At 40.5% G+C, this 24,628-nt stretch overlaps 1 protein-coding gene across 1 annotated transcript in view; it reads right to left on the reverse strand.

Moving 5' to 3' along the window:
• The window catches only part of LOC137439388 (carbonic anhydrase 2), a 235,684-nt gene that overhangs the window by 106,317 nt on the left and 104,739 nt on the right, over positions 1-24,628 (reverse strand). The window contains exon 3 of the mRNA XM_068135100.2: positions 22,224-22,391. Within this exon, the coding sequence (XP_067991201.1) occupies positions 22,224-22,391 (168 nt within the window). The remainder of the gene's footprint in view (positions 1-22,223; positions 22,392-24,628) is intronic.

The raw sequence follows: 24,628 nt of genomic DNA on the forward strand, positions 1-24,628 counted from the left end.
TCCTCCAAACAGTGATGACCACTTACATCGTGCTGTCTGACAACATGGACCAACTTCTTTCAACTCATCCCAACTCCCTCTTACTCATATGTGGCGACTTCAACTGTCAGTATGCCAGCTGGCTGGGTGTGGGTTCCTCTCTCACCAGCCATGGCACCTCAGCAAAGGACTTCTGCGACTTATTGGGACTGACACAATCTGTCAATTTCCCGACCCGGATCTCAGTCAATGGAGTATCTTCTCTTCTGGATTTGGTTATGACTAACTTCCCTGCAAATGTCTGCTCTTCTTCTTCTGCTCCAATCGGTTCTTCAGATCATGTGCTTGTTAAAGTGGATATCTCTCTGACCATTCTCAGAGAGCCTCCTCAGCGTCGACGCATTTCACTCAGGCTGACTGGCACAGTCTGCAAGCAGACCATCAATCATCTGGACTGGTCTCTCATCTCTACTGCCTCTGACATCAATTCTTCCTGGGAATTCTTCCAAAGCAAACTGCTCTCTCTCTCATGCACAGATTTATCCCGTCTCGTCTTCAGTTGTCTTACCCTTCCTCCCGTCCATGGTACATCGAATCTTGTGGTGAGGCAGTTGCCCTGAAACAACTTGCCTTTGCCTCTTGGAAGGCTAATCCAAATGGAGGGAATCTCATTTCCTTTCACAAAGCCAGGAACCAGTGTGTGTCTACCCTCAGGAGTGCCAGGAAACAATATCTCTCCGTTCTCAAGACTGAACTCTCAAACCTGTCTCCTTCCTCCAAATCCTGGTGGCGTCTGGTCAAATCTGTTTCTGGTGTTTGTTCCCCTTCCATCCCCTCCCTTACCTCAAACGGCTACACAGCTGACTCCGCACGTGACAAAGCTGAATGACTCAACTCTCCCTCCCACCAGTCTGGCTTCGCTCTCTTTAAGTCGAACTCTTCCCAAACAGTTAAACACGTTTGGATATGCAGGTGTTTACTGATTATTTTTTTGTATGCAATATCGAGGCTCGTGTAAGAGCGATACCTCAGGGAGATGGATGCCCCTGCCTTGCATAACCCCAGGTCACCTGGGGGCCAGTTGTAGTACCTGTCAGCCCCCCTTACCAGGGTAACGGTCCGCAGCCATGCAGTTTAAATGGCAGGTGGCTCTGCACATCTGGTGGATGAGAATGCAGTCGACTCCAATAGCATGGGTGGAAGAGGGTGAATTCCCCAACAACCAGCAGAGGGACGGAGAGGAGTGGCCACCCCACCCCCCCGCCCCCTCTCTATACCACACACATACCTGTGTGTACCTGCCATAGAAAGGCAACAACATCATTGCCCGAGGAGACTCAACATCATCATCTTCCCGAACAGGCGCAATTTCCTCGCCCATCACTTCGCCCATCTCACGTTTGATTTTCCCGCTCAGCGGGTCCATTTTAGTGCCCATCACTTGCATTTCGAAGCTGATTATCTCATCAACTCCATTCGTGATCTGAACGGGTCCATAAATCTCCCCATATCGAGCGGTGCTGGAACTCTGTGGTACAAGTTCCATGGATGCCGAATTTTCCTTGTTTTGGTTCTTCTTATGCTAACCTTGTGAAATCACCAGGTGAGTACATACACTCGTGCACTGATAAAACCATTTATAACACTGAGTGAACATGTGATCGATTTATTTAATGAATTAATAATTGTTCAGTACGGAATCCCTTTGTAACCCGGGGATTCCCTGTTCCTGCATTTTCATATTTTGTGTTAAACTTGATTTTCACACGATTAGACAAGCAGGAAACCCTTCATTTTATATCCGTCAATAACTTATCGAATAAGCACACTTACTTACTTACTCCATGTGAATTGGTACAGGTATGGTATAATCCTTCCTTCCATCTGAATTGGTACAGCAATCACTTGTTCACAAGTTGACATGACAACATACATTTGGCGCAACGTGACCTCTGACCTTTGACCTCTTGACTCCAAAATCGAATCAGTTCATCTGTGCATCATAATATAAAATTATACCAAGTTTGGTGAAAATTCCATGACTGGTTCACAAGTTAGCTCTGTAACAGAATTTTTACCTGACAGTACATCTGACATTTCACCTTATGACCCCAAAATCGAATCACTTAATCTTTGCATCATTATACATACCTGTACTAAGTTAAAATTATATCCCTTCAGCCATTTTCAAGTTATGGACCTTTTTGTCAGACTTTGACCTTTGACCTCTTGACCCCAAAATCAAGTAAGTTCATCTTTGCATCATAATACAAACCTCTACCAAATTTGGTCAGAATCCCATCACTGGTTTACAAGTTATCATGGTAACAGGATTTTTACCTAGCATGACCTTTGACCTCATGACCCCAAAATCTAATCAGTTCATCTTTACATCATTATACATATCTGTACAAAGTTTGAATTAGATCCATTTTTCCCAGTGGTTCTCAACTCTTCCAGTCCACGGTCCATCAGGCCAATCAATTTTTTTTCGTGAACCACCTCCTTTTTGAGACATGATTTAAAAAAAGAGTAAACAAGTACAGATACATTCAAAGTACACCGCCCCCATGCCAAATAATGAACTATCATCCAGCGCGGCATAGCCGGGGCGCCTCAGGCGCCCGGCAATATCGCAGTGCGGCTCATAGAGACTGCATTGGGAGGGAGAGGTGTACAATAATTGATTGATTAATTGCATAATTAAAATCAATAAACAATGATCGTAAAATATTTTCTTAATCATTTGGCTAATAGCCAGTGCTTCATCCCCTAAACCACCAGTGCTTCATCCGAAGATGTAAGTTTTTGAAAAATAATTAAATAAGTCATTAATCGGGTAAAACAAAAAACAATTGATTAATCAATAAATAATTAATCGATTCATTGATTAATCAATAAATCAAAAAATATCTTTTACAACCAAATCACTTGGTCATTGTCATGTCCAAATATCAGCTTCCTATCTCAAAAGGTGCCTGAGATGTTGCCCAGATGAGAAAGGAAATAAATAAGTACTTAATTAATCGATAATAATTAAATAACTAATCAATTACTTCATGAAAAAAAAAAGTTTTTACTAAAGGACTTGCTCACTATTGTGCCGAAATTTTAGCTTCCTAGCTCAAAGGATGGCTGAGATATAACCTGGAAAAACAAACAAACAAGCAAGAAAACAAACAAACAAATGAACATATGTCACCCACAGGGTGAACCGTATCTTGCCATTTGACCTTGACCTTAATAATTTCGTATGGTGAATAGTATGTCTTCATGACCAACACACATGAAATATTGAAAGATTTTGATGAGAACTGAGGAAATAATTTTTTCATGAAAATTCCGTTTTTTCGTCATGACGTCATCAAATGACGTCATAGCGTCAAACTGTTTACAGATCTGGGAAGCACTCATCAAGGGCTTCAATTTGAGGTACTACTCGATATGGTAACTGAAACTTGAAAATTTTACCTTTTGGTCAAAATTGAATGACCTTCAAAATGACCTTGAAGGTCAAGGCCGATCGACACCAAAAACTAATCAACTGAGCGCCATACCACACCCTATATACCCACCAAGTTTGGAGATCATAAGATCAAAGTTACTCAAAAAATAAGGGTTTCGTTGACCTCCATGATTGACCGCAAAGTGACCTTGACCTTTGACCTTGACCTTAATAATTTCGTATGGTGAATAGTATGTCTTCATGACCAACGCACATGAAATATTGAAAGATTTTGATGAGAACTGAGGAAATAATTTTTTCATGAAATTTCCGTTTTTTCGTCATGACGTCATCAAATGACGTCATAGCGTCAAACTGTTTACAGATCTGGGAAGCACTCATCAAGGGCATTCATATGAGGTATTACTCGATATGGTACCTACGATTTCAAAATTTGACCTTGGGGTCAATAATTTTCGACCTCCAGCGCTAACCATGAAGGTCAAGGCCGATCGCCACCAAAAAATAATCAGCTGAGCGCCGGACCATATACTAGATTCCCATGAAGTTTGGAGACGATCCGATCAAAGTTACTCAAAAAATAAGGATTTCAACATTTGACCTTGGGGTCAATAATTTTCGACCTCCAGCGCTAACCATGAAGGTCAAGGCCGATCGCCACCAAAAACTAATCAGCTGAGCGCCGGACCATATACTAGATTCCCATGAAGTTTGGAGACGATCCGATCAAAGTTACTCAAAAAATAAGGGTTTCGTCGACCTCCATGATTGACCACAAAGTGACCTTGACCTTTGACCTTGACCTTCAAAATTTTGTGTGCTGAAGGGTATCTCTATAGGACTCTGATATGCGAAGTTACATGCGAAGATATGCGAAGATATGGTACCTACGATTTCAACATTTGACCTTGGGGTCAATAATTTTCGACCTCCAGCGCTAACCATGAAGGTCAAGGCCGATCGCCACCAAAAACTAATCAGCTGAGCGCCGGACCATATACTAGATTCCCATGAAGTTTGGAGACGATCCGATCAAAGTTACTCAAAAAATAAGGGTTTCAACATTTGACCTTGGGGTCAATAATTTTCGACCTCCAGCGCTAACCATGAAGGTCAAGGCCGATCGCCACCAAAAACTAATCAGCTGAGCGCCGGACCATATACTAGATTCCCATGAAGTTTGGAGACGATCCGATCAAAGTTACTCAAAAAATAAGGGTTTCGTCGACCTCCATGATTGACCACAAAGTGACCTTGACCTTTGACCTTGACCTTCAAAATTTTGTGTGCTGAAGGGTATCTCTATAGGACTCTGATATGCGAAGTTACAGGAGTTTCCAATAATAACTGTGGTCTACAGAGTGATCTAAACGTGAAAAAAAATGATTAACCACAAACAAAAAAACAAAAAAACAAACAAAAAAATGAACATATGTCACCCACAGGGTGAACCGTATCTTGCCAAAATGTGAACATGAGTGAATTGCTTCAGGTCACACTGAGGTGAACTGAGGTGAACACTGAGGTGAATATTTGAAAATTTTGGATATATTTTCGACCTCAGCACTAACCATGAACGTCAAGGCCGTTCGCCACCAAAAACTGATCAGCTGTGCACTAGACCATATACTACAATATTGTAAAGTTTCGAGCTGATTCGACTAACAATACTCCAAACATAAGGGTTTAGTTGACCTCCATGATTGGCCGCAAAGTGACCTTGACCTTTGACCTTGACCTTCATAATTTTGTGTGCTAAAGGGTATCTCTAAAAGACTCTGATATGCGAACTTACAAGAGTTTCCAAAGGGAACTGTGCTCTACAGAGTGACCTAAACAATGCGAACTAAAGCAATACAATATACATGAAAAGTGCAGTTTTTTCGTCATAACGCCGTCAAATGACGTCACATTGTCAAACTAGTTATATGTTTGGAAAGCACTCAACAAGGGCTTCAATTTGAGGTACTACTCGATATGGTAACTGAAACTTGAAAATTTTACCTTTTGGTCAAAATTGAATGACCTTCAAAATGACCTTGAAGGTCAAGGCCGATCGACACCAAAATCAACTGAGCGCCATACCACACCCTATATACCCACCAAGTTTGGAGATCATAAGATCAAAGTTACTCAAAAAATAAGGGTTTCGTTGACCTCCATGATTGACCGCAAAGTGACCTTGACCTTTGACCTTGACCTTAATAATTTCGTATGGTGAATAGTATGTCTTCATGACCAACGCACATGAAATATTGAAAGATTTTGATGAGAACTGAGGAAATAATTTTTTCATGAAAATTCCGTTTTTTCGTCATGACGTCATCAAATGACGTCATAGCGTCAAACTGTTTACAGATCTGGGAAGCACTCATCAAGGGCATTCATATGAGGTATTACTCGATATGGTACCTACGATTTCAAAATTTGACCTTGGGGTCAATAATTTTCGACCTCCAGCGCTAACCATGAAGGTCAAGGCCGATCGCCACCAAAAAATAATCAGCTGAGCGCCGGACCATATACTAGATTCCCATGAAGTTTGGAGACGATCCGATCAAAGTTACTCAAAAAATAAGGATTTCAACATTTGACCTTGGGGTCAATAATTTTCGACCTCCAGCGCTAACCATGAAGGTCAAGGCCGATCGCCACCAAAAACTAATCAGCTGAGCGCCGGACCATATACTAGATTCCCATGAAGTTTGGAGACGATCCGATCAAAGTTACTCAAAAAATAAGGGTTTCGTCGACCTCCATGATTGACCACAAAGTGACCTTGACCTTTGACCTTGACCTTCAAAATTTTGTGTGCTGAAGGGTATCTCTATAGGACTCTGATATGCGAAGTTACATGCGAAGATATGCGAAGATATGGTACCTACGATTTCAACATTTGACCTTGGGGTCAATAATTTTCGACCTCCAGCGCTAACCATGAAGGTCAAGGCCGATCGCCACCAAAAACTAATCAGCTGAGCGCCGGACCATATACTAGATTCCCATGAAGTTTGGAGACGATCCGATCAAAGTTACTCAAAAAATAAGGGTTTCAACATTTGACCTTGGGGTCAATAATTTTCGACCTCCAGCGCTAACCATGAAGGTCAAGGCCGATCGCCACCAAAAACTAATCAGCTGAGCGCCGGACCATATACTAGATTCCCATGAAGTTTGGAGACGATCCGATCAAAGTTACTCAAAAAATAAGGGTTTCGTCGACCTCCATGATTGACCACAAAGTGACCTTGACCTTTGACCTTGACCTTCAAAATTTTGTGTGCTGAAGGGTATCTCTATAGGACTCTGATATGCGAAGTTACAGGAGTTTCCAATAATAACTGTGGTCTACAGAGTGATCTAAACGTGAAAAAAAATGATTAACCACAAACAAAAAAACAAAAAAACAAACAAAAAAATGAACATATGTCACCCACAGGGTGAACCGTATCTTGCCAAAATGTGAACATGAGTGAATTGCTTCAGGTCACACTGAGGTGAACTGAGGTGAACACTGAGGTGAATATTTGAAAATTTTGGATATATTTTCGACCTCAGCACTAACCATGAACGTCAAGGCCGTTCGCCACCAAAAACTGATCAGCTGTGCACTAGACCATATACTACAATATTGTAAAGTTTCGAGCTGATTCGACTAACAATACTCCAAACATAAGGGTTTAGTTGACCTCCATGATTGGCCGCAAAGTGACCTTGACCTTTGACCTTGACCTTCATAATTTTGTGTGCTAAAGGGTATCTCTAAAAGACTCTGATATGCGAACTTACAAGAGTTTCCAAAGGGAACTGTGCTCTACAGAGTGACCTAAACAATGCGAACTAAAGCAATACAATATACATGAAAAGTGCAGTTTTTTCGTCATAACGCCGTCAAATGACGTCACATTGTCAAACTAGTTATATGTTTGGAAAGCACTCAACAAGGGCTTCAATTTGAGGTACTACTCGATATGGTAACTGAAACTTGAAAATTTTACCTTTTGGTCAAAATTGAATGACCTTCAAAATGACCTTGAAGGTCAAGGCCGATCGACACCAAAAACTAATCAACTGAGCGCCATACCACACCCTATATACCCACCAAGTTTGGAGATCATAAGATCAAAGTTACTCAAAAAATAAGGGTTTCGTTGACCTCCATGATTGACCGCAAAGTGACCTTGACCTTTGACCTTGACCTTAATAATTTCGTATGGTGAATAGTATGTCTTCATGACCAACGCACATGAAATATTGAAAGATTTTGATGAGAACTGAGGAAATAATTTTTTCATGAAAATTCCGTTTTTTCGTCATGACGTCATCAAATGACGTCATAGCGTCAAACTGTTTACAGATCTGGGAAGCACTCATCAAGGGCATTCATATGAGGTATTACTCGATATGGTACCTACGATTTCAAAATTTGACCTTGGGGTCAATAATTTTCGACCTCCAGCGCTAACCATGAAGGTCAAGGCCGATCGCCACCAAAAAATAATCAGCTGAGCGCCGGACCATATACTAGATTCCCATGAAGTTTGGAGACGATCCGATCAAAGTTACTCAAAAAATAAGGATTTCAACATTTGACCTTGGGGTCAATAATTTTCGACCTCCAGCGCTAACCATGAAGGTCAAGGCCGATCGCCACCAAAAACTAATCAGCTGAGCGCCGGACCATATACTAGATTCCCATGAAGTTTGGAGACGATCCGATCAAAGTTACTCAAAAAATAAGGGTTTCGTCGACCTCCATGATTGACCACAAAGTGACCTTGACCTTTGACCTTGACCTTCAAAATTTTGTGTGCTGAAGGGTATCTCTATAGGACTCTGATATGCGAAGTTACATGCGAAGATATGCGAAGATATGGTACCTACGATTTCAACATTTGACCTTGGGGTCAATAATTTTCGACCTCCAGCGCTAACCATGAAGGTCAAGGCCGATCGCCACCAAAAACTAATCAGCTGAGCGCCGGACCATATACTAGATTCCCATGAAGTTTGGAGATGATCCGATCAAAGTTACTCAAAAAATAAGGGTTTCAACATTTGACCTTGGGGTCAATAATTTTCGACCTCCAGCGCTAACCATGAAGGTCAAGGCCGATCGCCACCAAAAACGAATCAGCTGAGCGCCGGACCATATACTAGATTCCCATGAAGTTTGGAGACGATCCGATCAAAGTTACTCAAAAAATAAGGGTTTCGTCGACCTCCATGATTGACCACAAAGTGACCTTGACCTTTGACCTTGACCTTCAAAATTTTGTGTGCTGAAGGGTATCTCTATAGGACTCTGATATGCGAAGTTACAGGAGTTTCCAATAATAACTGTGGTCTACAGAGTGATCTAAACGTGAAAAAAAATGATTAACCACAAACAAAAAAACAAAAAAACAAACAAAAAAACAAACATACAAGCTGACTAATACATCTTGCAAAAACTTCGTTTTGGCAAGATAATAAAAACATATGTCACCCACAGGGTGAACCGTATCTTGCCAAAATGTGAAAATTCCGTTTTTTCGTCATGACGTCATCAAATGACGTCATAGCGTCAAACTGTTTACAGATCTGGGAAGCACTCATCAAGGGCATTCATATGAGGTATTACTCGATATGGTACCTACGATTTCAAAATTTGACCTTGGGGTCAATAATATTCGACCTCCAGCGCTAACCATGAAGGTCAAGGCCGATCGCCACCAAAAACTAATCAGCTGAGCGCCGGACCATATACTAGATTCCCATGAAGTTTGGAGACGATCCGATCAAAGTTACTCAAAAAATTAGTGTTTCGTCGACCTCCATGATTGACCACAAAGTGACCTTGACCTTTGACCTTGACCTTCAAAATTTTGTGTGCTGAAGGGTATCTCTATAGGACTCTGATATGCGAAGTTACAGGAGTTTCCAATAATAACTGTGGTCTACAGAGTGATCTAAACGTGAAAAAAAAATGATTAACCACAAACAAAAAAACAAACAAACAAACATACAAACATACAAACATACAAACATACAAGCTGACTAATACATCTTGCAAAAACTTCGTTTTGGCAAGATAACAAACAAACAAACATACAAGCTGACTAATACATCTTGCAAAAACTTCGTTTTGGCAAGATAACAAACAAACATACAAGCTGACTAATACATCTTGCAAAAACTTCGTTTTGGCAAGATAACAAACAGACAAACATACAAGCTGACTAATACATCTTGCAAAAACTTCGTTTTGGCAAGATAAAAACAAACAAACATACAAACATACAAACATACAAACATACAAGCTGACTAATACATCTTGCAAAAACTTCGTTTTGGCAAGATAACAAACAAACAAACATACAAGCTGACTAATACATCTTGCAAAAACTTCGTTTTGGCAAGATAACAAACAAACATACAAGCTGACTAATACATCTTGCAAAAACTTCGTTTTGGCAAGATAACAAACAGACAAACATACAAGCTGACTAATACATCTTGCAAAAACTTCGTTTTGGCAAGATAACAAACAAAAAAATTCCGTTTTTTCGTCATGACGTCATCAAATGACGTCATAGCGTCAAACTGTTTACAGATCTGGGAAGCACTCATCAAGGGCATTCATATGAGGTATTACTCGATATGGTACCTACGATTTCAAAATTTGACCTTGGGGTCAATAATTTTCGACCTCCAGCGCTAACCATGAAGGTCAAGGCCGATCGCCACCAAAAACTAATCAGCTGAGCGCCGGACCATATACTAGATTCCCATGAAGTTTGGAGACGATCCGATCAAAGTTACTCAAAAAATAAGGGTTTCGTTGACCTCCATGATTGACCGCAAAGTGACCTTGACCTTTGACCTTGACCTTCAAAATTTTGTGTGCTGAAGGGTATCTCTATAGGACTCTGATATGCGAAGTTACAGGAGTTTCCAATAATAACTGTGGTCTACAGAGTGATCTAAACGTGAAAAAAAAATGATTAACCACAAACAAAAAAACAAACAAACAAACAGATAAAAAAATAAAAACATATGTCACCCACAGGGTGAACCGTATCTTGCCAAAATGTGAACATGAGTGACTTGCTTCAGGTCACACTGAGGTGAACAGAACTGCTATCCACTAGAAGCGACTCTTTGAGGAATGTCTGCCCACGAGATATTGAAAGATTTTGATGAGAACTGAGGAAATAATTGTTTCATGAAAATTCCGTTTTTTCGTCATGACGTCATCAAATGACGTCATAGCGTCAAACTGTTTACAGATCTGGGAAGCACTCATCAAGGGCATTCATATGAGGTATTACTCGATATGGTACCTACGATTTCAAAATTTGACCTTGGGGTCAAAAATTTTCGACCTCCAGCGCTAACCATGAAGGTCAAGGCCGATCGCCACCAAAAACTAATCAGCTGAGCGCCGGACCATATACTAGATTCCCATGAAGTTTGGAGACGATCCGATCAAAGTTACTCAAAAAATAAGGATTTCAACATTTGACCTTGGGGTCAATAATTTTCGACCTCCAGCGCTAACCATGAAGGTCAAGGCCGATCGCCACCAAAAACTAATCAGCTGAGCGCCGGACCATATACTAGATTCCCATGAAGTTTGGAGACGATCCGATCAAAGTTACTCAAAAAATAAGGGTTTCGTCGACCTCCATGATTGACCACAAAGTGACCTTGACCTTTGACCTTGACCTTCAAAATTTTGTGTGCTGAAGGGTATCTCTATAGGACTCTGATATGCGAAGTTACATGCGAAGATATGCGAAGATATGGTACCTACGATTTCAACATTTGACCTTGGGGTCAATAATTTTCGACCTCCAGCGCTAACCATGAAGGTCAAGGCCGATCGCCACCAAAAACTAATCAGCTGAGCGCCGGACCATATACTAGATTCCCATGAAGTTTGGAGACGATCCGATCAAAGTTACTCAAAAAATAAGGGTTTCAACATTTGACCTTGGGGTCAATAATTTTCGACCTCCAGCGCTAACCATGAAGGTCAAGGCCGATCGCCACCAAAAACTAATCAGCTGAGCGCCGGACCATATACTAGATTCCCATGAAGTTTGGAGACGATCCGATCAAAGTTACTCAAAAAATAAGGGTTTCGTCGACCTCCATGATTGACCACAAAGTGACCTTGACCTTTGACCTTGACCTTCAAAATTTTGTGTGCTGAAGGGTATCTCTATAGGACTCTGATATGCGAAGTTACAGGAGTTTCCAATAATAACTGTGGTCTACAGAGTGATCTAAACGTGAAAAAAAATGATTAACCACAAACAAAAAAACAAAAAAACAAACAAAAAAATGAACATATGTCACCCACAGGGTGAACCGTATCTTGCCAAAATGTGAACATGAGTGAATTGCTTCAGGTCACACTGAGGTGAACTGAGGTGAACACTGAGGTGAATATTTGAAAATTTTGGATATATTTTCGACCTCAGCACTAACCATGAACGTCAAGGCCGTTCGCCACCAAAAACTGATCAGCTGTGCACTAGACCATATACTACAATATTGTAAAGTTTCGAGCTGATTCGACTAACAATACTCCAAACATAAGGGTTTAGTTGACCTCCATGATTGGCCGCAAAGTGACCTTGACCTTTGACCTTGACCTTCATAATTTTGTGTGCTAAAGGGTATCTCTAAAAGACTCTGATATGCGAACTTACAAGAGTTTCCAAAGGGAACTGTGCTCTACAGAGTGACCTAAACAATGCGAACTAAAGCAATACAATATACATGAAAAGTGCAGTTTTTTCGTCATAACGCCGTCAAATGACGTCACATTGTCAAACTAGTTATATGTTTGGAAAGCACTCAACAAGGGCTTCAATTTGAGGTACTACTCGATATGGTAACTGAAACTTGAAAATTTTACCTTTTGGTCAAAATTGAATGACCTTCAAAATGACCTTGAAGGTCAAGGCCGATCGACACCAAAAACTAATCAACTGAGCGCCATACCACACCCTATATACCCACCAAGTTTGGAGATCATAAGATCAAAGTTACTCAAAAAATAAGGGTTTCGTTGACCTCCATGATTGACCGCAAAGTGACCTTGACCTTTGACCTTGACCTTAATAATTTCGTATGGTGAATAGTATGTCTTCATGACCAACGCACATGAAATATTGAAAGATTTTGATGAGAACTGAGGAAATAATTTTTTCATGAAAATTCCGTTTTTTCGTCATGACGTCATCAAATGACGTCATAGCGTCAAACTGTTTACAGATCTGGGAAGCACTCATCAAGGGCATTCATATGAGGTATTACTCGATATGGTACCTACGATTTCAAAATTTGACCTTGGGGTCAATAATTTTCGACCTCCAGCGCTAACCATGAAGGTCAAGGCCGATCGCCACCAAAAAATAATCAGCTGAGCGCCGGACCATATACTAGATTCCCATGAAGTTTGGAGACGATCCGATCAAAGTTACTCAAAAAATAAGGATTTCAACATTTGACCTTGGGGTCAATAATTTTCGACCTCCAGCGCTAACCATGAAGGTCAAGGCCGATCGCCACCAAAAACTAATCAGCTGAGCGCCGGACCATATACTAGATTCCCATGAAGTTTGGAGACGATCCGATCAAAGTTACTCAAAAAATAAGGGTTTCGTCGACCTCCATGATTGACCACAAAGTGACCTTGACCTTTGACCTTGACCTTCAAAATTTTGTGTGCTGAAGGGTATCTCTATAGGACTCTGATATGCGAAGTTACATGCGAAGATATGCGAAGATATGGTACCTACGATTTCAACATTTGACCTTGGGGTCAATAATTTTCGACCTCCAGCGCTAACCATGAAGGTCAAGGCCGATCGCCACCAAAAACTAATCAGCTGAGCGCCGGACCATATACTAGATTCCCATGAAGTTTGGAGATGATCCGATCAAAGTTACTCAAAAAATAAGGGTTTCAACATTTGACCTTGGGGTCAATAATTTTCGACCTCCAGCGCTAACCATGAAGGTCAAGGCCGATCGCCACCAAAAACTAATCAGCTGAGCGCCGGACCATATACTAGATTCCCATGAAGTTTGGAGACGATCCGATCAAAGTTACTCAAAAAATAAGGGTTTCGTCGACCTCCATGATTGACCACAAAGTGACCTTGACCTTTGACCTTGACCTTCAAAATTTTGTGTGCTGAAGGGTATCTCTATAGGACTCTGATATGCGAAGTTACAGGAGTTTCCAATAATAACTGTGGTCTACAGAGTGATCTAAACGTGAAAAAAAATGATTAACCACAAACAAAAAAACAAAAAAACAAACAAAAAAACAAACATACAAGCTGACTAATACATCTTGCAAAAACTTCGTTTTGGCAAGATAATAAAAACATATGTCACCCACAGGGTGAACCGTATCTTGCCAAAATGTGAAAATTCCGTTTTTTCGTCATGACGTCATCAAATGACGTCATAGCGTCAAACTGTTTACAGATCTGGGAAGCACTCATCAAGGGCATTCATATGAGGTATTACTCGATATGGTACCTACGATTTCAAAATTTGACCTTGGGGTCAATAATATTCGACCTCCAGCGCTAACCATGAAGGTCAAGGCCGATCGCCACCAAAAACTAATCAGCTGAGCGCCGGACCATATACTAGATTCCCATGAAGTTTGGAGACGATCCGATCAAAGTTACTCAAAAAATTAGTGTTTCGTCGACCTCCATGATTGACCACAAAGTGACCTTGACCTTTGACCTTGACCTTCAAAATTTTGTGTGCTGAAGGGTATCTCTATAGGACTCTGATATGCGAAGTTACAGGAGTTTCCAATAATAACTGTGGTCTACAGAGTGATCTAAACGTGAAAAAAAAATGATTAACCACAAACAAAAAAACAAACAAACAAACATACAAACATACAAACATACAAACATACAAGCTGACTAATACATCTTGCAAAAACTTCGTTTTGGCAAGATAACAAACAAACAAACATACAAGCTGACTAATACATCTTGCAAAAACTTCGTTTTGGCAAGATAACAAACAAACATACAAGCTGACTAATACATCTTGCAAAAACTTCGTTTTGGCAAGATAACAAACAGACAAACATACAAGCTGACTAATACATCTTGCAAAAACTTCGTTTTGGCAAGATAAAAACAAACAAACATACAAACATACAAACATACAAACATACAAGCTGACTAATACATCTTGCAAAAACTTCGTTTTGGCAAGATAACAAACAAACAAACATACAAGCTGACTAATACATCTTGCAAAAACTTCGTTTTGGCAAGATAACAAACAAACATACAAGCTGACTAATACATCTTGCAAAAACTTCGTTTTGGCAAGATAACAAACAGACAAACATACAAGCTGACTAATACATCTTGCAAAAACTTCGTTTTGGCAAGATAACAAACAAAAAAATTCCGTTTTTTCGTCATGACGTCATCAAATGACGTCATAGCGTCAAACTGTTTACAGATCTGGGAAGCACTCATCAAGGGCATTCATATGAGGTATTACTCGATATGGTACCTACGATTTCAAAATTTGACCTTGGGGTCAATAATTTTCGACCTCCAGCGCTAACCATGAAGGTCAAGGCCGATCGCCACCAAAAACTAATCAGCTGAGCGCCGGACCATATACTAGATTCCCATGAAGTTTGGAGACGATCCGATCAAAGTTACTCAAAAAATAAGGGTTTCGTTGACCTCCATGATTGACCGCAAAGTGACCTTGACCTTTGACCTTGACCTTCAAAATTTTGTGTGCTGAAGGGTATCTCTATAGGACTCTGATATGCGAAGTTACAGGAGTTTCCAATAATAACTGTGGTCTACAGAGTGATCTAAACGTGAAAAAAAAATGATTAACCACAAACAAAAAAACAAACAAACAAACAGATAAAAAAATAAAAACATATGTCACCCACAGGGTGAACCGTATCTTGCCAAAATGTGAACATGAGTGACTTGCTTCAGGTCACACTGAGGTGAACAGAACTGCTATCCACTAGAAGCGACTCTTTGAGGAATGTCTGCCCACGAGATATTGAAAGATTTTGATGAGAACTGAGGAAATAATTGTTTCATGAAAATTCCGTTTTTTCGTCATGACGTCATCAAATGACGTCATAGCGTCAAACTGTTTACAGATCTGGGAAGCACTCATCAAGGGCATTCATATGAGGTATTACTCGATATGGTACCTACGATTTCAAAATTTGACCTTGGGGTCAAAAATTTTCGACCTCCAGCGCTAACCATGAAGGTCAAGGCCGATCGCCACCAAAAACTAATCAGCTGAGCGCCGGACCATATACTAGATTCCCATGAAGTTTGGAGACGATCCGATCAAAGTTACTCAAAAAATAAGGATTTCAACATTTGACCTTGGGGTCAATAATTTTCGACCTCCAGCGCTAACCATGAAGGTCAAGGCCGATCGCCACCAAAAACTAATCAGCTGAGCGCCGGACCATATACTAGATTCCCATGAAGTTTGGAGACGATCCGATCAAAGTTACTCAAAAAATAAGGGTTTCGTCGACCTCCATGATTGACCACAAAGTGACCTTGACCTTTGACCTTGACCTTCAAAATTTTGTGTGCTGAAGGGTATCTCTATAGGACTCTGATATGCGAAGTTACATGCGAAGATATGCGAAGATATGGTACCTACGATTTCAACATTTGACCTTGGGGTCAATAATTTTCGACCTCCAGCGCTAACCATGAAGGTCAAGGCCGATCGCCACCAAAAACTAATCAGCTGAGCGCCGGACCATATACTAGATTCCCATGAAGTTTGGAGACGATCCGATCAAAGTTACTCAAAAAATAAGGGTTTCAACATTTGACCTTGGGGTCAATAATTTTCGACCTCCAGCGCTAACCATGAAGGTCAAGGCCGATCGCCACCAAAAACTAATCAGCTGAGCGCCGGACCATATACTAGATTCCCATGAAGTTTGGAGACGATCCGATCAAAGTTACTCAAAAAATAAGGGTTTCGTCGACCTCCATGATTGACCACAAAGTGACCTTGACCTTTGACCTTGACCTTCAAAATTTTGTGTGCTGAAGGGTATCTCTATAGGACTCTGATATGCGAAGTTACAGGAGTTTCCAATAATAACTGTGGTCTACAGAGTGATCTAAACGTGGAAAAAAAATGATTAACCACAAACAAAAAAACAAAAAAACAAACAAAAAAACAAACAAAAAAACAAACATACAAGCTGACTAATACATCTTGCAAAAACTTCGTTTTGGCAAGATAAAAATCACCCACAGGGTGAACCGTATCTTGCCAAAATGTGAAAATTCCGTTTTTTCGTCATGACGTCATCAAATGACGTCATAGCGTCAAACTGTTTACAGATCTGGGAAGCACTCATCAAGGGCATTCATATGAGGTATTACTCGATATGGTACCTACGATTTCAAAATTTGACCTTGGGGTCAATAATTTTCGACCTCCAGCGCTAACCATGAAGGTCAAGGCCGATCGCCACCAAAAACTAATCAGCTGAGCGCCGGACCATATACTAGATTCCCATGAAGTTTGGAGACGATCCGATCAAAGTTACTCAAAAAATTAGTGTTTCGTCGACCTCCATGATTGGCCGCAAAGTGACCTTGACCTTTGACCTTGACCTTCATAATTTTGTGTGCTAAAGGGTATCTCTAAAAGACTCTGATATGCGAACTTACAAGAGTTTCCAAAGGGAGCTGTGCTCTACAGAGTGACCTAAACAATGCGAACTAAAGCAATACAATATATACACAAAGAATTAAGTTAAGCACCCCTACACAACGAATTAAGGTAAGCACCCCCTAATATATATTATTTGTGTATATGTATACATTGGCATATATTCTAAGGTATGTGAGATCAAATAATGATTGGTATGATATTAGCAATTATCCATTGATGAAATTGAGTGATCAAAGTGAAAAAAAGTGATTGGTTGAGTCAGTGATCCGATCACGTGGGTCCTACACACGTTATTGACGCAAAGATCGCTAGAGGTCTTCTCAGAACAATGACTGTACGTTAGAAAACATAAACGTCATCCACACTGTCCGTGATGGACCTATAGCTCCATACTTAAATTGAGGTGAAAATATGCCTAAAATTCCCAAAAAATTTCACCTTAAATTATTCAGAATAAAATATTGAAAACGGCATGATTGTTATGTTTTTATGTGACCATAATATCACTTCTCCAGAAAATATAGCAATATCATGGGTATATTACACTGTTTTGACGACAACAAACTTGTAATGTGCGAGGTTGTAAAAAAACGGGGGGGGGGTGCTCAACTTAATTCTTTGTGTATACATGAAAAGTGCAGTTTTTTCGTCATAACGCCGTCAAATGACGTCACATTGTCAAACTAGTTATATATTTGGAAAGCACTCAACAAGGGCTTCAATTTGAGGTACTACTCGATATGGTAACTGAAACTTGAAAATTTTACCTTTTGGTCAAAATTGAATGACCTTCAAAATGACCTTGAAGGTCAAGGCCGATCGACACCAAAAACTAATCAGCTGAGCGCCATACCACACCCTATATACCCACCAAGTTTGGAGATCATAAGATCAAAGTTACTCAAAAAATAAGGGTTTCGTTGACCTCCATGATTGACCGCAAAGTGACCTTGACCTTTGACCTTGACCTTCAAAATTTTGTGTGCTGAAGGGTATCTCTATAGGACTCTGATATGCGAAGTTACAGGAGTTTCCAATAATAACTGTGGTCTACAGAGTGATCTAAACGTGAAAAAAAAATGATTAACCACAAACAAAAAAACAAATGAACATATGTCACCCACAGGGTGAACCGTATCTTGCCAAAATGTGAACATGAGTGACTTGCTTCAGGTCACACTGAGGTGAACTGAGGTGAACACTGAGGTGAATATTTGAAAATTTTCGATATATTTTCGACCTCAGCGCTAACCATGAACGTCAAGGCCGTTCGCCACCAAAAACTGATCAGCTGTGCACTAGACCATATACTACAATATTGTAAAGTTTCGAGCTGATTCGACTAACAATACTCCAAACATAAGGGTTTAGTTGACCTCCATGATTGGCCGCAAAGTGACCTTGACCTTTGACCTTGACCTTCATAATTTTGTGTGCTAAAGGGTATCTCTAAAAGACTCTGATATGCGAACTTACAAGAGTTTCCAAAGGGAACTGTGCTCTACAGAGTGACCTAAACAATGCGAACTAAAGCAATACAATATACATGAAAAGTGCAGTTTTTTCGTCATAACGCCGTCAAATGACGTCACATTGTCAAACTAGTTATATGTTTGGAAAGCACTCAACAAGGGCTTCAATTTGAGGTACTACTCGATATGGTAACTGAAACTTGAAAATTTTACCTTTTGGTCAAAATTGAATGACCTTCAAAATGACCTTGAAGGTCAAGGCCGATCGACACCAAAAACTAATCAACTGAGCGCCATACCACACTCTATATACCCACCAAGTTTGGAGATCATAAGATCAAAGTTACTCAAAAAATAAGGGTTTCGTTGACCTCCATGATTGACCGCAAAGTGACCTTGACCTTTGACCTTGACCTTAATAATTTCGTATGGTGAATAGTATGTCTTCATGACCAACGCACATGAAATATTGAAAGATTTTGATGAGAACTGAGGAAATAATTTTTTCATGAAAATTCCGTTTTTTCGTCATGACGTCATCAAATGACGTCATAGCGTCAAACTGTTTACAGATCTGGGAAGCACTCATCAAGGGCATTCATATGAGGTATTACTCGATATGGTACCTACGATTTCAAAATTTGACCTTGGGGTCAATAATTTTCGACCTCCAGCGCTAACCATGAAGGTCAAGGCCGATCGCCACCAAAAAATAATCAGCTGAGCGCCGGACCATATACTAGATTCCCATGAAGTTTGGAGACGATCCGATCAAAGTTACTCAAAAAATAAGGATTTCAACATTTGACCTTGGGGTCAATAATTTTCGACCTCCAGCGCTAACCATGAAGGTCAAGGCCGATCGCCACCAAAAACTAATCAGCTGAGCGCCGGACCATATACTAGATTCCCATGAAGTTTGGAGACGATCCGATCAAAGTTACTCAAAAAATAAGGGTTTCGTCGACCTCCATGATTGACCACAAAGTGACCTTGACCTTTGACCTTGACCTTCAAAATTTTGTGTGCTGAAGGGTATCTCTATAGGACTCTGATATGCGAAGTTACATGCGAAGATATGCGAAGATATGGTACCTACGATTTCAACATTTGACCTTGGGGTCAATAATTTTCGACCTCCAGCGCTAACCATGAAGGTCAAGGCCGATCGCCACCAAAAACTAATCAGCTGAGCGACAGACCATATACTAGATTCCCATGAAGTTTGGAGACGATCCGATCAAAGTTACTCAAAAAATAAGGGTTTCAACATTTGACCTTGGGGTCAATAATTTTCGACCTCCAGCGCTAACCATGAAGGTCAAGGCCGATCGCCACCAAAAACTAATCAGCTGAGCGCCGGACCATATACTAGATTCCCATGAAGTTTGGAGACGATCCGATCAAAGTTACTCAAAAAATAAGGGTTTCGTCGACCTCCATGATTGACCACAAAGTGACCTTGACCTTTGACCTTGACCTTCAAAATTTTGTGTGCTGAAGGGTATCTCTATAGGACTCTGATATGCGAAGTTACAGGAGTTTCCAATAATAACTGTGGTCTACAGAGTGATCTAAACGTGAAAAAAAATGATTAACCACAAACAAAAAAACAAAAAAACAAACAAAAAAACAAACATACAAGCTGACTAATACATCTTGCAAAAACTTCGTTTTGGCAAGATAACAAACATACAAGCTGACTAATACATCTTGCAAAAGCTTCGTTTTGGCAAGATAACAACCAGAGTGAAAACTGAGTACTCCCTTTCAGCACGCGTCATTGCCGAGCCCCCTTCGGTGCCCGGCAATGACGTTATGCAGCGCCTTGAGATGGCATAGGAAATGTGCGGTGTACAACAACAAACATTTTGGTTTGAGATTTATTTCTAATGCCATGTGACTTAGGACAATGTTCCTGAGGAACACCAAGAACGTCACCATGGACCGAATGACCACCAGTTGAGAACCACTACATTAGGTGTTTTGAGCTTTGATCTTTAACCTCTTGACCCCCAAATCAAAATTGGTTAATCTTTACATCATTATATATATCTGTACCAAGTTTGAATTAGATCACTTCAACCGTTCTCAAGTTATAGACCTATTACAGACTTTGACCTTTGACCTTTGACCTATAGACCCCAAAATCTAATCAGTTAATCTTTACCATCATTCTACATTCTACTCGTCCTGCTTACAGAGGAATCGGTGCATTGCGTTCCTCCAAGCTTGTTTCTCAGTGTACCGCAGTTAGAGCAGAGGGCGGTGAGCTCTTGATAGAGGAGTCTGCAGTGAAGGTCCGCTAGGCCGGTTACTTTGAGTGGCTTTACCGGGCTGACCCACCATTTGTTGATTTGGATATCAAGAGTGTTATTATCCCTATTGCAGACCCACCAATGAACTGTGAACCACCTTTGTTTGTGGAAAACACAATTTGCGCTGAACCTGTTGGAAGGGGACAAAGCTCCTGGGATTTCTGCCATCCATGTTGAACTCCTCAAGGCTGGTAGGAATGCTATATTCCTGGTGTTGCATGCAGTTCTGTGCTTTGTTTTTGAGCACAGGCATCATCCCAACTTACTGGAAGAGAGGCATTGTTGTCGCTCTCTGGAAAGGGAAGGGTGGTCGCCAGGACTGCAGCAACTACCAAGGGGTGACGCAGCAAGGTCTTTGCTCGGATAATTATTGATAGGGTTCGCCACCAGCACCCCAGAGACGTTTACAACAAAGAAGTCAACAATTGACCGCATCTTTACCGGGCCCTCAAGGCACTGAATGAGGAGTCGGAGTCACTGGGATTATAGGTCAAGACTAAGATCAAGGCTTTCAATGACATATTGGATGCTGCTATCGTGTCTGTACCTGTCTGTGGCGAGGAGGTTTATGTCACAGAGAGATTCACCTACCTTAGCAGTGATATTCATGTCTCGACATGTTGTGAGCTCGAAGTCGATAGACGTTTGGGTTGGGCCTGGGGAGTTATGGATTCACTGGACCATGGGGCGTGGCACTGTCAGTACTTATGCAAGAAGATGAAAGTCCAAGTATTTAAGTCCTTGGTGATTCCACCCTTGCTCTATGGATGTGAGACTTGGAATGTGACCAAAAATATGAGACAAGGACTTAACCCATTCGGTACCAGGTCTCTTCGGAGAATCCTTGGCTATTGTTGGTCAGACTGTGTCTAATGAGCGTTTGCTGAGAAAGACTCAGAAGAGATTTGTTACCTGTATAGTCTGTAACCATCAGCTGTGGCTCTATGGACATGTGGTTCGTTTTCCTGACACTGATCCTGCTCACCAGATTATCTGAGAGACCTCACCACGTCACCTCGTGGTCGCAGCAGGTCGATCAGAATTTCAAGGAGATGGGGATAGGTCTGGCATCTGGTTGGGGGATGGCCAGACGGAGGCCCTAGGAGTACCGGCTGGGAGGTAGACATGGAGACGTACTGCTCTGGTGCATGCTCCTATACCTCCCTACCTGTTCCATCAGGAGTCATGTAATATAATGAAGTTTAAGCTGCATATCAGAGTGGGTACAATGCTACTTACTAGTATGACCGTTGTTTGTGATTTTGACTCCTCTCATTTCCTTGTTGTGCCCATAAAACACAAATTCCTCAAGTTCAGCCTTTCTCTTCACTTTGCCCGTGTGGATATCAATGGGTGATTGCTTCTTTCCACCACAACTGCTGTACCAATCACGCCAGTGCACCGGACCTATGTGTAAAGAGCACAAAGAATGAACATTCAAACGATACAATTATTACTTTTTTTTAATGAAAAGTAAAGCAAATCATTGCACATGCGCTAAAATGGAACTTCCAGCATTATTTGCATCTGGGAAAGACACAGAACTGTCCCTGCAAAAAGCAGTGTCAGCTGCAACACAACTACCCATGGTATCACAGCCTACAAAGGAGTGGTTTTGAAGTGTTTTTGTGACAATGCTAGCACACTCCTTGGGAAGGGAATCTATCCAAGAACACGTTTCTGATTTGGGCAATCCTCCATTTTAGGTGTCTGAATTATTTCCACATAGTTTAGGTTTACTTAGAGTTTAGGTGAGGTATTTTTAATTACGTGGTGTTGAGGTGTTTTTAATTACATGGTGTGGAGGTATTTTGAATTATGTGTTGGTGAGGTGTTTGGAATTACTTGGTGGTGAGATGTTTTGAATTAAGTGGTAGTGAGGTGTTTTGAATTCAGTGGTGGTGAGGTGTTTTGAATTACGTGGTGGTGAGGTGGTTTTGAATTAAGTGGTGGTGAGGTATTTTGAATTAAGTGGTGGTGAGGTATTTTGAATTAAGTGGAGGTGAGGTGTTTTGAATTAAGTGCTGGTAATGTATTTTGAATTACGTGTTGGTGAGGTGTTTTGAATTAAGTGGTGGTGAGGTATTTTGAATGAAGTGGCGGTGAAGTATTTTGAATTAAGTTGTGGTGAAGTGGTTTGAATTAAGTGGTGGTGAGGTATTTTGAATTACGTGGTGGTGAGGTGTTTTGAATTAAGTGCTGGTGAGGTATTTTGAATTAAGTGGAGGTGAAGTATTTTGAATTAAGTGGTGGTGAAGTGTTTTGAATTAAGTGGTGGTGAAATGTTTTGAATTAAGTGGTGGTGAGGTATTTTGAATTACGTGGTGGTGAGGTGTTCTGAATTACTTGTTGGTGAAGTGTTTTGAATTATGTGGTGGTGAGGTGTTTTGAATTATGTGGTGGGGAGGTGTTTTTAATTACATGGTGGTGAGGTGTTTTGAATTATGTGGTGGGAGGTATTTTGAATTATGTGGTGGTGAGGTGTTTGGAATTACTTAGTGGTGAGGTGTTTTGAATTAAGTGGTGGTGAGGTGTTTTGAATTAAGTGGTGGTGAGGTATTTTGAATTACATGGTGGTGAGGTGTTTTGAATTAAGTGGTGGTGAGGTATTTTGAATTACATGGTGGTGAGGTGTTTTGAATTACTTGTTGGTGAGGTGTTTTGAATTACGTGGTTGTGAGGTGTTTTGAATTAAGTGGTGGTGAGGTATTTTGAATTACATGGTGGTGAGGTGTTTTGAATTAAGTGGTGGTGAGGTATTTTGAATTACATGGTGGTGAGGTGTTTTGAATTACTTGTTGGTGAGGTATTTTGAATTACGTGGTTGTGAGGTGTTTTGAATTACTTGTTTGTGAGGTGTTTTGAATTACTTGTTGGTGAGGTGTTTTGAGTTATGTGGTGGTGAGGTGTTTTGAATTATGTGGTGGTGAGGTATTTTGAATTAAGTGGTGGTGAGATTTTTTGAATGAAGTGGTGGTGAGGTATTTTGAATTAAGTGGAGGTGAAGTATTTTGAATTAAGTGGTGGTGAGGTGTTTTGAATTAAGTGGTGGTGAGGTATTTTGAATTAAGTGGAGGTGAAGTATTTTGAATTAAGTGGAGGTGAAGTGTTTTGAATTAAGTGGTGGTGAGGTGTTTTGAATTAAGTGGAGGTGAAGTATTTTGAATTAAGTGGTGGTGAAGTGTTTTGAATTAAGTGGTGGTGAGGTATTTTGAATTACATGGTGGTGAGGTGTTTTGAATTACTTGTTGATGAGGTGTTTTGAATTACATTGCGGTGAGGTGTTTTGAATTATGTGGTGGTGAGGTGTTTCAACCTTTTATTGAAACACTTGTAAAAGATACACTAACTGAGATGAAAACAATAAAGTTCTATATGGAGTAAAATTAATCATTGACAAGAAATGGTGAGAAAACAGAACCATACATGAGAACAAAACCACATTTTATGACATCATTTCAAGATTTCTTGTCATCTGATGTTTATAATGAACTTGAAAACCAGGAGCAGGATGTTGATAAATATAGTTGTACGAAGTGGATGCAATATTGGAGAAGACGTTTATTTGGATATACACATTCTAAAGTCATCTCCTCTTAAAGCATCTTCTTACATTGATTTACCGAGTGTGATCAAACTTAAAA

The sequence above is a fragment of the Myxine glutinosa genome, chromosome 14 (assembly GCF_964187855.1).
Source record: "Myxine glutinosa chromosome 14, kmMyxGlut1.1, whole genome shotgun sequence".
NCBI classification, from domain to species: Eukaryota; Metazoa; Chordata; class Myxini; order Myxiniformes; family Myxinidae; genus Myxine; species Myxine glutinosa.